Source organism: Centruroides sculpturatus, unplaced genomic scaffold (genome assembly GCF_000671375.1).
Source record: "Centruroides sculpturatus isolate CEXI.00-Female unplaced genomic scaffold, Cexi_2.0 scaffold47, whole genome shotgun sequence".
NCBI classification, from domain to species: Eukaryota; Metazoa; Arthropoda; class Arachnida; order Scorpiones; family Buthidae; genus Centruroides; species Centruroides sculpturatus.
The window spans coordinates 975632-993158 of record NW_019384385.1 but is presented as its reverse complement, the minus strand read 5'-3'; the positions used below and the strand labels follow the sequence as shown (position 1 = coordinate 993158).

Sequence of the window (17527 nt, the reverse complement as noted above, 5' to 3'; positions counted from 1 at the left end):
TATATATAATTATTTTTCTTTATCCATCTCTATTATTACACATTAAAATTTCAATAGGAATATTGTAATATAAAATTTTGTAATCATTATTTTATTCTAAGATTTATAAGATTTTTTTGAAGAATTTGTTATTATTAATAATATATACAAGATGAGTCAAAATTATGTGAACAATATTGGATGAGTCAAAATTATGTGAACACTATTTGAGAGAAAGCATTTATTCAAAGTTTGCATTATACAGAGTCTCAACCTGACCACCAGAATGATTAATGCACTCAAATTAATGTTCAACAGTACAATTTAGTGCCAGAACACCAGAGATTGGGGAGGCCATAACAACGGTCCGTCATGACCAATCAGAATAGAAAACGAAACAAAATTAAGATATTTCATTAATAATGTTTAATTAAAAATTAGAATTGTTCACATAATTTTGACTCACTCTGTATATTTTCATAACTTAAATTTATTCAAATGAAATTTTCTTATTTAAAATTCTTCTAATCTATGATAAATTGCATCATAAAAACATTTAATTAACTATTCAAATAGAAAAATTAACATTTCAACTTTAAATTTTTAATTTTGATTTAAATTTTTAAGACTGATAATTTAATCAAATTATTTATAGGATTAATGAAAAAAAGATTGCAATATAACTTATTAAAACATAAATTCATTTTGTTTTTTAATTTTTATTTTTACTATATTTTGTTTTACACAGTTTACAAATAAATTATGCATATTTACATATATAATGATGAAAGTTTTAAATTAATCAATTTTATTATTGCAGGCATTTGGTTGTGTTGTTTCTTTATATTTTATTTCCCCAAAATTGACAACTTTATTAATCATTGTGATGCCAACTGTTATTGGTAGTGGAACAGTTATTGCTTCCTTTCTGCGTAAATGGTCAAAATTATCTCAAGAACAAGTAAGTTGTATTTACTAAATTTTAAAATGAAAGCTATTTTACTATTATAATTTAAAAAACAAATTATTATATTAGTTTATTAATAAATTTTAATAAAATAATTTACGTGTCAAAAAGTACAAAATCTGAAATGTTATAAAAATGGATATTTAAATAATTTCAAACATTAATGATTGGTATAATATCAAAATTCAAGAAAATAACATTTAAAGAAAATATAATCGAAGATGTATACAATGATATAGTTTAATTTCTGTGCATTTATGTAATTCTCAAATCTAATTAAAACTGTTAAGTTGTATTGGAACAAATGTGTGGCATTTAACATTAACAAACTGAAATTTAATGCTAAAAAGGAGAGAGAAGACCTCTCTCTATAAAAGTTCAAAATTCTTCAACAGAACAATTACATGGTCATTCTGCACATGATCCTTTTGACAACTGTTGTAAAACAATGACAACTGTACACAGTGACATGCTGCAGGAAGAGACCAAGGCGCATTTACCTCAACACTCCCACACATAAAGGCATAAATAGCACAAAAAATCAATAAGTATGAAATCAGATTTACAGTTTCAAAATTTTATCACAATTATTAATGAAAGTTTCTTTTGATAGAAGTTTTGAGAATAAATCTGATAATTGCTGCCTAGTATCAATGTGAATCAGCTATATCAAGTTGTCCTGGAGAGTAATGATGTGTGTAGTGTGTTGAAGAAATACTAGATTTTTTGCCAAATTTTTCACTGCTTTGATGTCACATTTAATTACTGTCGGTTTGTGTTGTTTGAAACCTAAATCCTTGAGAATTCCTAAACAATCTCTTTGGTGGCTTCATTTATCACTATATATTCTGCATCAATCATTGAAGTTGCTACTACACTTTGCTTATGACTAATCCAAACAACAGGATCTCAGGATCTCTGTTGAGCATAAGTACCACATCACACATTGACTTACAAGTGGTATGGTGCATCCATACAAGTGGCATAATTGGCATCACAAATTGCAACTAATCTATTTTGATTGCCACTAACTGTACAAAACTCGATGCCAATATCAATAGTGTCACTAAGACAACACACAGTTTGCCACATTCAAATGAATTGCAGTTGGAGCTTCAAGAAATTGGCTCAACTTGTTGACAATATATGCTATGTTCAGACATGCCCATGGTGATAAACACATGGCTTCCAATAACTAGTCTATACAAGAAATCTATATCTGGTTGATAATTTGTTTTGTCTACAACTTTCTTAAGCACTGAGTGGATCAGCCGTTTTATTCAGCTTATCTGAGGTGACGTAAAGTGCTGCACATTTTTATTACATCAAACTGAAATTTTCGTTATAATGGTATTAATTAAACTGAAACATTTTCATTGAACTGAATAGGAAATTGGTGGGGGATTCAAGTTATATATGTTATACGGAAAATTTCATTAAACTGATGTTTATTATACTGACATTTCACTGTATAATTATTTTTTATAAAGTAATTCAATATGACAGTGCCTTTATCATAAAAGTGAGATATTGTTGATTTCTTCAAAGTTGTTACTAGGTATTTTTTTATGAAAATTTTTCTTTTTGTTGATTTTGGCTGTATGCATGTATTTTTTTCGTGGTAGAAAGTGTATGCTTTGCACAAACACTTGTAGATGTTATTGTACAAATTAAAATAATCAAATTATATAGTTCTTTTAAGACAATCTTTAAGTCATCATTTGTTATAGAATTTTTTTTATATCATTAAGTGTTTTGTCAGCATATTCTGGAGATCAGTATAGATTAATTAATTTAGGCAAATCAAAAATATTTCTATAGAATTGTTTTACAGAATTAAAACTTTCTTCAAGAAATGTTTTTTTATATAATCATTGAACTTATTACAATCTAATAAAGACAGGAATTGTAAGTAATTAATATTATATTTACAAATTATTCATGTAACTTTTTATTAACTTGTCAATAATGTCTATATTCAAACATGTTCAATCTATATTCAATCTATATGATTATGTATAAAGCAATCTTTTTTAGCTTGCACTAGGCCTGTTAGTTACAGTCTAAGTGTAGTAAAAAGCAACAGTAGTCTAAGTTTATGTGATGAATTCAAAAGCATATACAGTAGAGTCCTAGAAATTTGACTCTTGATAACTTGACACACTATAAAATTTATTGTGTTGTTCAAAAAAGAAAAATAATTCAATTTCTACCTCCATAACTTAACACTAGAAGAATAAATTATTGTTGTTTATTGGCAACACTTGATAATAGAATAAATTCCATGTGTTAACAAAGCATATAATCTTTTTCCTAAGATGTCAATGCAAAATGCCGTGATATGAATGTCACTGACTCAAAAGCAACCACCAAATAGTCAATATATTTTTTAAAATTAAAATATAACTACAAATATAAATAGAGATGATTGATACATAGTTAATACATAAATGAATTTGCACATATATTATTTTTATGAAAATGTTGCTATTTAGACTGATATCATGCTGTGCCACAAAACTTGTCACTTTTGTCTTCTCAGTCTACATTAAGTTGACTTTGTGGGACTCTAATTTATTACATATACTGCATATGGACAGTGTTGACTAAGCTAAGAGGTGCTACAGCTCTGATTTAGATTATGATTGTAGCAATAATTTTAAGTCTTCTTTATATTCACAATTTTACTATTATAATTCCATTTAGTATGCACTGCAGATGAAAACATTTCTTAATTGTCTGATCCAAGTCAAAAGATCTTTTGGTGAATTTAAAAAAAAATAGATGAAAATGCAGTTAGAAATTGAAAGAATATTTTACATCTATATATATAAAAATGAATGTATGTGTGTGTGTGTCTGTCCTTCATGCATTATCACACCGTTTATCCGATTGCCATGAAACTTTGGGAAGTTGTTTAATATACTCTGGTGAAGGTTTGTGGCATAGTACGATTGCCATGAAACTTTGGAAAGTTTTTTAATTTTTTAATACACTCCCGCGAAGTACATTTATCCTACGATAGATGGCGCGCGTTTACACGAGCATTAGAGCACAGTGTGTCCGATTGATTTCAAATTGTGAAGACCATTTCCTCCCCTTCAAAAAATATCTCTATATATGAACTGTTATTTACGATATTTGTAATAATTTTTGTTTAATCACTTTATTTCAACTTATTTTTGCAAATTATGTATTCGCTCGAACTTCGTTAAAACCTTAACTGTACCCCGAACAACAACCGAAGTTGTAGGAAGAAATTCGCCTATTTTACCAATCTAGGTATCCCCCTTTTCCAAATTTTAATATTGACTCAAAATAATTTAAAAAGACAAATTACAATAAAACGGTTTATTATCCAACTATCAGAAATTTCACAACATGCCAAGGAAGAGAGGAAGGAGCAATTAAATAATTAAAATTATAAAGGATTTAAAAATATATATAAAAATGGGGAATATCGCACTTCTGACAATCGCTGCGAGTGTGTGGGTTAAATTTGGAGAATCCGTGCTTCTCACATGGACAACTGTATGTGGCCGGCTCACGTGTCGGAAAACCTTCTGATTTATTGTGTACACAACAGACGGAAAAACAAAAAATATCGTGTATACACAAACACTCCAATAAATAAATAGAATTGAAACGACACTTTGAAATGTTTTCCTGATGAAAATGAATAATAATAATAAGTTTCAATAAAAATAATAAAATGTAAATTGAATTTTATCATAATGAGTTTGCTTGAATTTCCTTCTTCTGAGATCGCAGCAATGCGCAACGGGTAAGCTAGTTCTTTAATAAAACTAGCTGACTAGGAAAAGATTAAATTCAGTCTGTGAGCATAATAATGCACAAAAATAGCATTTTTGTAAATTTCTCTTATTTTTGCTTGCACTTCATTATGTTCTCTAGCCAAAACAGCAGCCCCATCATAAGTTTGAGCAAGTAATTTTTGTCCACAATTAAACTAATCTAAATATCATTAACATGAATAAACAAGAAATACACACCTCAGTTTTCATTTATATATGTAAAATCTTTTCTTAATATTTTTGTTTTCATTAACATACCAAAACACTGTTGACAAACTAAAGAAAAAGGAATAATCTGGAGTTTACTAAATATCTTATGAAAACCAACAGTTAGAGGTCAAAAAAGATTATGTTGGGATTACACAAAGAAATTGCATGGTGCATATCAAGGAACACAAATACAATGTGGAAAAAGGTCATAGTAATACAATTTTGGCAGCAATGTCATGAATAGAAGGCTTGGTTATAAAGTAGGATGAAGCAAACATTATTAAAACAGTTCATTCTCCAACCATTTTTATGTTTATGGATATGGAAGAAATACATATAGACAAGAGCAAGATTAATGAACAACATCTGAATGCAAGAGATGCAAACACCTTACCTCCAGCATGGAAATACATCATAGAAAAAGATTAGGACATAAAAACCCTTCAGTTATGTGTTCCCCTACAATCAACTTTGGTTTTATTTTTATCTTATATTTTCTTAATTTTATTTTTATTTTGTTAACCTTATATTTTTCATATTTTCATTTGTGTAATTTTAAATTTGTATTTAAAATAGTTTAAATGTAAAAATTTGAAACATGGAACAATTACTTAAATTTAGTTCAAAATCTAAAGATGGCCTATGGCAGTGTTTTTCAGCCTTCTTGAATAAGTGACTTCTTTACAAGTTAAAAAATTCTGGCGACCCCCGAGGGCCATATTAAAATTATGTCAGTGATTTTAAAAACTACATATTTAAGTTTCTTTCTGTTGAAACCTAAATATCAATCAAAAAACCAATTGCACTGTAAAATAAACAGGCACAGCCTTCTCATTGAGATTGTAGTTTTTTTTTTATTGTAGTGTAGGACCTACAAACACTTGTCTTTTTCTTTTACCCCCGTGTAAGGCTTTGCGATCCACTGGGGGTTGTGACCCACGGGTTGAAAAACACTGGTCTGTGGTAATAGTGTGATGTTCATAACGACAAATATGTAGACCAGCAAGTGGAATAGTACAATTAATACTCAGACTTTCTGAAACAAAGTATTTTATTTTCACTTACGAACAGGTTCTTTAGGATCCCAACTCCACATATACTATCTTTGCACAAAGGTGCTAAGTACTGGCTTAACAAACAATAAAATATATTAGTGCGACAACTATAGGCAGGCCAAAACTTACAATTAATACTTATACTATTTATAACTAAGGAATAGGAAGAGTAGTAGGCAAAGATTGATAGATTAAGAGGAAGATTGGAATACCCAGGGTTTTTCTTGCCTTCACAAACTTGGGTGGGACACCACTTTTCCCTGAGACTTTAATTGTTGCCTTTTTTGTAGATTTTCGTCCGATACTAATTTAGTATCTTCTTTCACAGTTACCATCAGGAATTCTTCTTTATAAATCTCTCAACTCCTTGCAGTCTCTGGTCGTCCTACTCATGACCTGGAGCACTATCTTCTTACATTTGTTCTCCTCAAGAGCTCAACCAAGAATGTCCTGTTCAATTCTTTCACCCACTCCAGGGCCTTATCTCTTCTTTTTTTCTTCTGGTTTCTCCGAATCGGTAATCCCATCCACAGGGAAAAAGGATTGGAAAGGAAAGTTCTAGAAGAAGTTAGAACAAAGGAACAAAGAAAAAGGCTAAAACTAACTTAAATTAATAAATACATATATACAATATTATAGCTGATGGCCACACTGTTACTCCCAAAATTCAGGGGGGTTTTAGTCCATGAACACCCTCCTGTTTATGTTCCTAATTTAAACATTGTATTTATTAAAAATTGACTTATTTGATACTTACATATTTAAGTTAATTCATATTAATAGGTTGCTCGAGCTGCAGCAGTTGCAGATGAAGCTATTGGTAATGTAAGAACTGTAAGAGCATTTGCTATGGAGGATAAAGAAATTGAGTAAGTTAATATTTAAAATTTTTATTTATTTTAATATGCGTAATTAAATAAATTAAAAATTAGTTTAAGTTTATTAGTTCAGTAAATTCTTAACCTGAATACTTATTCCTGGTTAGTAATATGCTGTATTTTTATGAATGAAAAATGAACTGATTTAGAATTGACAGAAATACAATAGACAGAGAAGAGATATAATAACAGATTTACACATTTTATGCTATAAAATATTTCAAAATCTATAGAAAAAGGAAGATTGATAGAAATAAATTTTGCTGAAAGAAGTAATAACTTTTGTTGTTTAATTATTACACATTCTTCTTATGGATTCCTTAGTGATATGCATAAATTTCATTAAAGGGAACTAATCACACAGGGAACACACCAGTAATTGACTATAGCAACTTTATTATACAAAGAAATGCATTTTGAGCCTTCTGCCCTCATTGGTCTTTTATTACAGATCTATTTAATTAAACAATAAATGACAGGAGAGCTGAAATGTTTCTCAGAAGGACCAGAAAATGATTTTTCTGTACTTTTAAGGCATGAAATAAAGATTGAAAACATTTTAATTTTGAAGGTTATGATGCCCCAGGAAATCTTAGAGCCAAGCATTCAAAGTCATAGCAACTTTCAGATTGTCATGTCATTATGTCATGACTACTTGTAGCAATTGTGAGAAATTTACATGACTTTATTTTTGATGACATCAGATCACTAAAAATGATATCAGAGTGCAAAATTGCCATGCATGCATGTGATTGTAGGGAAAAAATTGTACATAATTGCCTGTGCAAAGTAGCAAATTTTTACAACAGTTTTTGAGGGCCTGTGCTAAATGGGAAAAATTTTTTTTGACTGAAATTTTTACACAGTTGGATAGCGTGTAGGATGTAGATAACATGGAAGTGCAACTAAGAAAGTTAATTTGGTGACAAATACCCATGGAAAAACTAGTAAGCATGGAAAATCAATGAGATTGCAAGTGACTGTGGGTTGAAAAATCATTTATATAATAACTTATTTTCATTAAATATGAACAATTCAGTAAAATATGTATTTTATATTGCAAACTAAAAATTATATGTCAAAACAGACATTGATGGAAATAGTTTGAGAATTAACAGAAAACTGAAGCTTGACAAAAAATAATGAACAACAATGGTAAAACTAATCATAAGAGACAAGTGGTATTGTTAACTATTGTTACTACATTGTCATTTTAATTTTGTCATCCCTAAGTTTTAGCTATAAGAATTTATTTTAATTTCTTTGTATAATGTTATACTTATTTTTTTAATCATTGCAAATTAAATTATTTTAAATATCTAAAATTGAAAAATAATTTCTCTACACTGATACTTTACATAAAAATAAATCTCATTAATAGTTTTTGTATAATGAACAAGGATAATTTTATGTAATTATCAACTACAGTGTTATTTTAATATATATATTTTGTATCAAAATATGAAGATACTAACGTTTTTTATGTTCAGTATTTTTATTCAGTAAGCAAGAAGAAAAAAGTTTTTTGATTATATTAATTTCTTTAGTAGGAATTATGAAATACCCAACATATATATGAAGTGCATTTTATGAAACTTTATTTCAGATTGTATGATCAGGAAATATTGAAAGCTCAGAAATTAAATGCACAACTTGGTGTTGGAATTGGAGCATTTCAGGGAGTTACAAATCTTGTTTTGAATGGTATGTTTAATAAAAGATAAAATTTAAAAATAATTGATATGCAGCTAATAAATTAATTTAACAAATTTAACAAACAAAAATTTTTAATTAGAATTAATATATTCTAATATAAGTACAGATAATCATAATATCCATTTCGTAATGATGATTTCTTAAGAACAAACAACAAACATCCATAACTTTTTTAAATATAAATCAGTAATTAGTATCAGAAAATGTTTCTTAAACATAATTTTTATGATCAATTTTTTCATCAAAACTAAAATTTAATAGAATAACAATATATTCTATATAGGAACAGCAAATGTTAGGCATTGATGTTTTTTAAATTTATATATCACAATTAACAAAAATATAACTCTTTATTTTGAAACTAAAATAAAGATGAATAAAAAAAAGCAATAACATAATTAATTAAATAAATGTAAAATATATATAGAATTTAAATGTTAAAATTACTGCATTTTATGTTAATTAAGAGCAACAAAAAATATTTTTTAGTGACTAAAGTTAAACTTAAGAATTGTTTCTTCTGCATTAATTATTAAAGAATGTGAAGATCTTACATATTATCATTGAAATACAGTTATCCCTTGATAGTCCAACGTTTTGTAATCCGACATGCTCAGTAGTCCAACACACCTCCCGTCAAGGTCCCTGTCCCATTACGTGTCTGCTTGCACAGAAGCATGTCGCAATGTGAATCTCCCCACCCAATTCTTACATGATGACACAAATTTCATGTGTTTTCCATGAGCAGTTCTGTTTGAATAGTTGTAGTAGGGAATATTGTAGGCTACAGCTAGCAAAACAATGCCAAATATGTAATCACTTTCAGTAATCCAGACACTTTTGGTAATCCGACACCACTTTGGTCCCATACCTGTCGGATTATCAAGGGACAACTGTAATCCTAAAAGTGAAACTAGTTTAAATCTTGCATTATGTGCAAACACTATTGCTTTTCAATAGCTGCAACTCTCATATAATTTAGTTTTACTGAATTATGTATGTTTTTTATAATAAATTATCCCCTTACTCTCCTTTGCTCCGTGGAGACTTGCCAATAAAATTGAATACAAAAAATGGATTTTACATAGTTAATAAAATTAAAATTTTTTCTGTCATTGTTTGCTATGGATGTTGTACTGATTTGACATGGTATATACAGATACAAATGGGTCTTAATGGTTACTTCTATGTATTTCATATTTATATATATGTAGAATGAATAGAAAATTATTAGGCACATATAAATAAAAAATTATTTCTGATTTATTAACAAAATAAACATTTATTTGTGATGAAAGTTTACAAAGCAAAATCATTTATGAATGCACAGATTTATGTGACATTTAGAACAGATAAACAAAATGAATTAGACAATTTGTAACAGATAAACAAAATGAATATTTGTTTATCTGTTACATCCTGGAAATTTCCATCTTAGATGACCATCATCCACAAAAATTGGGTCAGTTGTTGTAGTTGTTGAATCTGGCAGCTACTGGTACATCAAGAGAAACAAAACTTCCATTCGAAATTGGCTGTATATCTTCAAGATTTTCTCCCCATAATCTTGCTGTAGCTAAAAGTGATCTTGCAATTTCCATTGAAATTGTCAAGTGAGTATGTCTCACCTGCAAATTCCTTCAAAATCTAAACATTTATAACACACACAACTACTATATGAAATGCTAAATAAAGATACTTTTTTACATTGTGATAAAAACTGATAAATCTTATCAGTTTTTGTAAATCTATCACATCACCTATCATATTTGTTGTATCTCTTGTCCAATATTTTTGTTTGACCACAATCTCCCAATGTTCATATACAAAATTATTCCCAAAGAAATAATTTCTTCACAAGTGATTGGCTTTGTAGGCTTCTTTTCTGTGTTATATACAAATTAGTTTGAAACATAATGATGCTGATGAACTCATCATCAAAAAACAGCTGAAAATAATTCTTATTATGGCAGAATTGTTATTGTGATCAAATCTGTTTTCTAAAGCAAGCAATGTATAAAGTACTTGCATGTATTTAATTCATCAAGTAAATTCTAATGCCAAAAGACAGTACAATTTCTTCCTTATTCTAAACCGAGCACTTTCTTTTCTTTCAATTCATTATTTGGAGTAGTAATATCTTTTACCTGCCATTTCACTTAAATGAGGGAATCTGCTTCATTTCATAACTATCTGATTTACTGGTTTGGTAATCCTTCTCATTCTGATCACAATCATCTGATATCCCATCATCATCAACAAGATTGTCCTCACTTTCTTTTGCTAAAATAATTGCTCCAGTAATGTGTAATGGTCTCCTGTAGCAATAAATAAACCAAAATTTTTAATAATACAGGTGCTTTCCTACTTACCAACGTTCAACTTACAAACTTTCAGACTTATGAACAATTTGATTAAATGTTTAAAATTTAAATTTTGCACAGATTCTGAAGTTCTCTTGTTTCTCTTGGGTTTGCTTGAATGTCAGTCTTTGGCTGGTAATAAATAATAAATTTTTAATAAATAATTAATGTAGATTTATTTCTGTTGCATATTTTTTGCTTTTGTGGGAATTCTGAGTTTCCATTGTTTTACTTGTGAAATAGCATTGAAATTGTTAACATTTGAGTAATGGCATTTTTTGCTATTTGCAATTTTTATAAACTTTTATGATAAAAGCTTGTAAATTTAGGTTTAAGTTTATTTGTATTTAGCAATGTGACATGTGAGCAATCTGCTGAGGGGATGCCTCCTCTGCTGCTTGGATGTCTCCTGACTTTCTATTGGAAACTGGCCCCTATTTTGGTGTTACTAATGTGAAGAAAACTTGGAAAACTCCATGTGTTCAGCCTATTGTTAAAGTGCAAGTGTTGACCAACTACTAGTGTTCAGTGATTTTATCTACTAAGCCACTAGTGGACCCACTAATGCTTTAAAAATACATCAAAAACATAATAGTAAATATAGCAGTGGAGATAAATGCAAGAAGTACCACTCTATTACTGTGGAAACTAAACAAGAAATTATAAAACTAAGTGCATTAGGTAGAAAACCATATTTGAAATAGCTGCTAGTAAGCAGTAGTGAGTGGGTAAATGAGTGTAATATATTCTATTAATTACATTGAAGGATTAAATACTAACAATAAATGGTTATTCTGTGTACAGATGTACTTTTTAGGTTAGTTTTCAATGTATGACGAAACCTTGGGAACCTAACTTGTTCATAAGTAGGGGAGTGCCTGTAATGAATATATGCAAACTAACATAAAATTTGTATATGTTATTATGACAAAAGCATATGTAAATAGTAGTACTAAAAAAATCTTTTAAAATATCTGTACTAATATTAACAATTATTTTTATTATAAAATATTAATGTGATATTTCCTTCATTGTGTATGTACGAGATAAAAGCATCATGCTAAGCCTATGACTCTCCTTATAACTCAATGGTATTGTGGATTATCTGATGGGGAAATCATTACTCCCATATCAGGAATAGTCAAGGGTCTTTTTTGTATTTGGGTGGTGGTTGTAGAGGCACAGATGACAAATACTTTTACATACAATGTGTCTACTTAACTGAAAGTCTCTTACATCAATGTATGAGGGTTTCTGTTTAAACTGACCTAAATAGGTTCGAAAGTTCTTTCACAGCTGGGTATAATCTTGCGTGATGTATCAGTGGTGTTGACACTGGTGATGGCATAGCCTGGGGCCATAACAAGAAGTTGTTCACCGAGAACTTGGCTTGATGTTTGACAAACATGATTTTTGATGATAGTTGACAATTGTTGAGAAGCAATGTTGTGTTTGCTCTGATTACGCAATTCTGTCTGGTAGGTATAGTTAAGATAAACTGTTGTAGTGTGTTGACACTATCTTGGCTCTATATGTGCCAGGCTGTATGGTGTTACTGTCTGTCCTGAGCTGAACTGAGCTGCTGATGATGACAAAGGTGATAATGATCAATGATGACGACAATAACAATTGATGATGATGTCCCACATGTTCTTCAAGACTGGGGTTTTTATAACTTTTTGCCTTTGATTACCCATCCCAATTAGCCATTTTCCCTCATCCTTGCTTTCCAAGTGGCTGTTCACTTGTTACTAAGCATAACAAGATACCAACTTGGATTGTGGGAGAGGTCAAACTTAAAGGAGAATTTGATCTCCCAACTGGAGATCGTTGATCTTAGGACTATTGCCTATGACATCGTGTCGCATCTTTAAAACATTTTTTCTAGTTTCTAATTTTTTTACTCTCTTTAAAATAATTATTTCAATGCAAATTTTAGTGAGGTTCTGGCCTGTCCAGGACTTCACAGTATTTACAATGACCACTTACAACATAATATATTATTATTAAAGCCACTATGATATGATTAACAAATAATTGATAAACTAATAACACATGCTGAAACTCAACTCATCTTCAGAAAATTCTTTCAGTTGCCATGTTAAAAAATTTTCTTAGTGTTGCCATCTCACAGCTAGCAAAATATTACATAAATATAGCATGGATTCTGAAGATAATACTAAGAGCCTGTGTGAACTAAATTACAAATAGGGACTGTAGAAAAAGTTAAATATTGCTTGATATTTATAAATACTGATGAATTGAAAGAAGTTAAGTATAGAATATATTTGCTTTAATTTGAAAATGATTGAATCTTTCCTTTGATCATTTGCTTGATATCCAGGTTCAGGAATTAGTTGCTTGGTCCAGATTTAAAATACTTTTATACTTTCTGGAATAATAGAGAAAGATAAAAGCATGAGGTAATCTGCTTTATCCTATAAAATCTCAAGTGAGAACTTCTCACATAACCTGAGATTAATTCTTAGTATTCTCATTGTATATTCAGAAAAATTTCTGTGCTGAATAATTACAAGTTACTGACCTAATGTTTTTGTTATGTTTATCTACACAACATAAACAGTATATAAAAATATCTCAAAAGGATTATGTGAACATTGGCTTTTTATGATAACTGTTTGTCTTTTCATTTCTTAAATAGCATAAAATTTTGAATTTCTTCTGTGTAGTTTAATATATTTCTGATATTAAATATTGATTTTTATTTTTAAAAAAGTTGTAGATGTCTATTTATTAATAACAAATTATATTTAATCAATTAATAACTTTTAAAATAAAATTTTGATTCAAATTTAAAATTGTTTTCAAAATTTATTTCTATATAATTTTATTGTGATAAATGAAGTGTTTCCCATTATTTATACAGTTATTCAATTATATTAATAGCCAACTCCTTCTGATCTTACAATTTGATTTGTTAAATTGGTTATATTTTAAAAATTTCTTCAGGAAATGATATTTGATGAGTTTAAATAAATTATATTTGATTTTAGATGTTGTCCTGTTGTTTAGTTATGTACCATTTTCATTTTTCATGTTATTATTCTTTTTAAACAGTAAATCATTAAATCATTTTACATTTTTTATTTTAAATTTATTATGCTTATTGTTTTAAATTAATTTGCATAGGAATAATTTTGGGAGTTTTATTTACTGGTGGATTTCTGATGTCTTCACAAGAAATTACTCCAGGAAGTTTAATGTCTTTTCTTGTTGCAACTCAAACAGTACAAAAGTAATTTTTAAATTTTAATATATTTAAAAATTTATAGTCCATAAAAAATATTTTATTTATAAAATATGATAAATGTTAAATTCATTATTGTATATAAATAGCAAATACACCAAAAGCTTGTACATAATCACAAACTTATGTATACAGTACATAGAAATAAATCTGCAAATTGAAAATTGCAACCCAAAATCTTCATATTTTTGAAAATTATTGTTTTTGAAAAACGTTTTAAATAAAATCTTATTATTCTTTAATTAAGAATCTGAAAGTAGAAAAAAAAATGCAGATCCCATTATTCTTTTCTAAATTCTAAAGTTGTTTTCATCCCTATAAGGAGGCAAGGGGTGACTTAATTTTTATGAAATTGAAAAAGTCCCACAAAAATAAGTAACTTTATTTTAATCACTTTTTTAATTAGACACATTTTATGAAATATTTGTAAACAGATTTCTTTATTTTGTCAATCTGCTTTTACTTCTATTTACAATATTAGTAAGAAACTAAAAGTTTTTTAAATATTCATTTTCTTATCATTTAACACTTATATCTTTAATTCATACAAATAAATGAATAATAATTTAATTTAAGTTTTATAACTGAGAAATACATGACAATTTTCTAATTCTTAATTTGTTACTGAGTTTTTTTAATAAAAAATTTTATAATCTATTTAAAGAAATTAATTTTTTATTTGATTTATTGAACTGTTAATTAACTATTATATTTTTTAAATGGGGAAAAAATTTAAAATTAATCAGTTTAAGGTTAATTTATTTTGATTTTGATGTTGCTAGAAAATTTACAATTGACTGTATAAATATTTTTCCAGAACTAGAACATTCTTAAATGCTTCTATTAAATGCTTTAATGCTTCTATGAAAAATATGCAATATTCTAAAAATAATAAAATCAAAATAAATTACCTCTTTAGAGAGATTGATTTAATAATTTGTTTTAAATTTAAACTAGGCAGAATAATGTTTTAAGAACAATTTATGGAAAATTAATGCTTTGAGTTTTTATTATTATAGATCTTTAGCACAACTTTCACAGTTATTTGGATATTATATCAGAGGTATTGCGGCAGGTAGTAGAATTTTTCAGGTAAAGGAAAAAATTTATTTATGCAAGTAACATTATAATTTAAATGTAGTAAATATTAACATTCATTATTTAATTTAAGTATATGAATATGGAACCAACTCATCCATTAAGAAAAGGAAAAATAATTCCCAAAGAAGAATTGAAAGGAGATGTCATATTTAATAATGTCACTTTTCACTATCCGACTCGCCCCTATCAGGTTTGTTTTGTATGTCTGCTATTTGAGACAAATGAGATGAGTCAAATTATATGAATAATATAGTTTATCTCATCTTAAGCACAAAGCTAATGTAACTAATGTAAGCACAATGTAATGATTATACAAAACAATTTTTAAGAAAAATCTTTGTTGTTGTTTATAAAATTTTACTAATTTTTTTAGTGTCACTCTTAATGTTTTTCTCTCATAATCATTATTGTTTATGCATCATGTTAAATAAAATTAATCAAATTTCTTAAACCAGCTTAAAATTTTAAAATTGGTCTAAGAAGTTTTATTTCAACAAAAATTTTGTAATATCAGTCAATCTTTATTAGCAGAAGGGAAAGCATCCCTGTTGCAGGGGGTAGTACATAATTTAATTAAAAATGTACAAAGTATTGGAACAGCTTACAAATTCTTAATTATTTACAATTATTATACATTGGTTTTTGTATCAACCTGTTGTTGATATTAACAAAAAAAGTCATTTTAACAGAAATAACAATGCAATGATAATAAATTTTACAATATTAGTACATGATGAATTTGTATCTTAGTTTTCTAGTATTTTTACAATCTTGATGAAGTAGTTGTATAGATTATGAAGGTCTTTTTTGTTGAGGTTATTCAGCTTATTTCTGAAGTCATAAGGTGGATTACAATGGAGTATTCATGTAATATTGTATGAGTCTCATATATCTTCAAGTTCCTGACAATCCTGTAGTAAATGGTGGATTGAGAAGTTGTCAGATTTACACTGTGTGCAATGGTTGTTCAAAACATTAATAGATGTTATTGATGAAAAGAGAATATTTATTGAGGCATAGTTGGGCTATTAGTCTTTTCATGTTGAAATTTATTGATTTATTCATGTATGGTTGAGAGGATGGAATTTTTAAAATTTGTAGATACAGGGGTAGTAAATACTACAAGTTAGGTTGGTGTGATCTTTATTTATGGAGTTAGAGATTGCGGATACCATTAATAAAGTATAACCGTATTTCCAGTCTTGAATATTATCTTTAAACAGTAGGTCTGATACTCCGAATGAATTCAGTATTTTATTTAGTTTGGTTTGCCAGAGATGCTCTGATTTTGATTTTTTACTGTGTTTGATTATTTCTTGATGTGAAAATTTTGTAATATCGAGAGGATTTACCAATGCCTGTCCTAGATTTTGATTTATATCAATAAATTGTAGCTTTTGAGATGTATTGTATTAATATGAAACATTATATTATTGTATGAGATTAGTGTTTTTATATTTTGAAAGAAATCTAGTTTCTTTTTATTAATCTTAATAAGACAAATATAAAAATTATATTATTACTAGTAAAAACTTATAATTTAAAGGTTTATTGTTTATGATTAAGATGAAATAAAATGACTTATTTTAAAATATTAATCTTTAATATTAATATTTATGTTGTAATATTCTATTTTTTTAATCTCAGTTTGTGATTTATACTCTTAATGAATGACCAAGATTAGCCAAAATTCAAAATTAAAATAGTTTTAAATGCTAAATTTGAGTACAGTGGTACCTCAGGATACGAAATTAATCCGTTCCGAAATTGAGATCGTATCATGAAAATGTCGTAAGCTGAATCGTTTTTTCCCATACGATTACATGTAAAATCAAATAATTTGTTCCAACACGAAAAACACACTCAAATTAAAGCTAAGTTGCACATTAAAAAAATAACTATAGTAAGGAAAACACTGAAAAATGCGTTTTGTAGTTGTAAATGTATAAATAACCATAATAGAATAATAATCGATAAAAAAAATGTAGTTTTATTTTCACTTTACCTTTGAGGATAGACGACGGTGGAGGTGTAAACTGCTGGCGGAAGAGAGGGAGAAGGGAAATGATACTAAAACTTAACTTACATAACGTAATGTAACAATAACTTAAAAATAATTTAACACTAATTTTTTAATCTTTTCTGTTACATATTTTTGTTAATTTTTTATTCACT

The 17527-nt window shown here is 27.9% G+C and overlaps 1 protein-coding gene across 1 annotated transcript in view; it reads left to right on the top strand.

Moving 5' to 3' along the window:
* The window catches only part of LOC111618053 (ATP-binding cassette sub-family B member 8, mitochondrial-like), a 68437-nt gene that overhangs the window by 11721 nt on the left and 39189 nt on the right, over positions 1-17527 (top strand). The window contains exons 5-10 of the mRNA XM_023359477.1: positions 800-940; positions 6810-6895; positions 8511-8608; positions 14134-14239; positions 15271-15343; positions 15423-15542. Coding sequence (XP_023215245.1) covers positions 800-940; positions 6810-6895; positions 8511-8608; positions 14134-14239; positions 15271-15343; positions 15423-15542 — 624 coding nt within the window. The remainder of the gene's footprint in view (positions 1-799; positions 941-6809; positions 6896-8510; positions 8609-14133; positions 14240-15270; positions 15344-15422; positions 15543-17527) is intronic.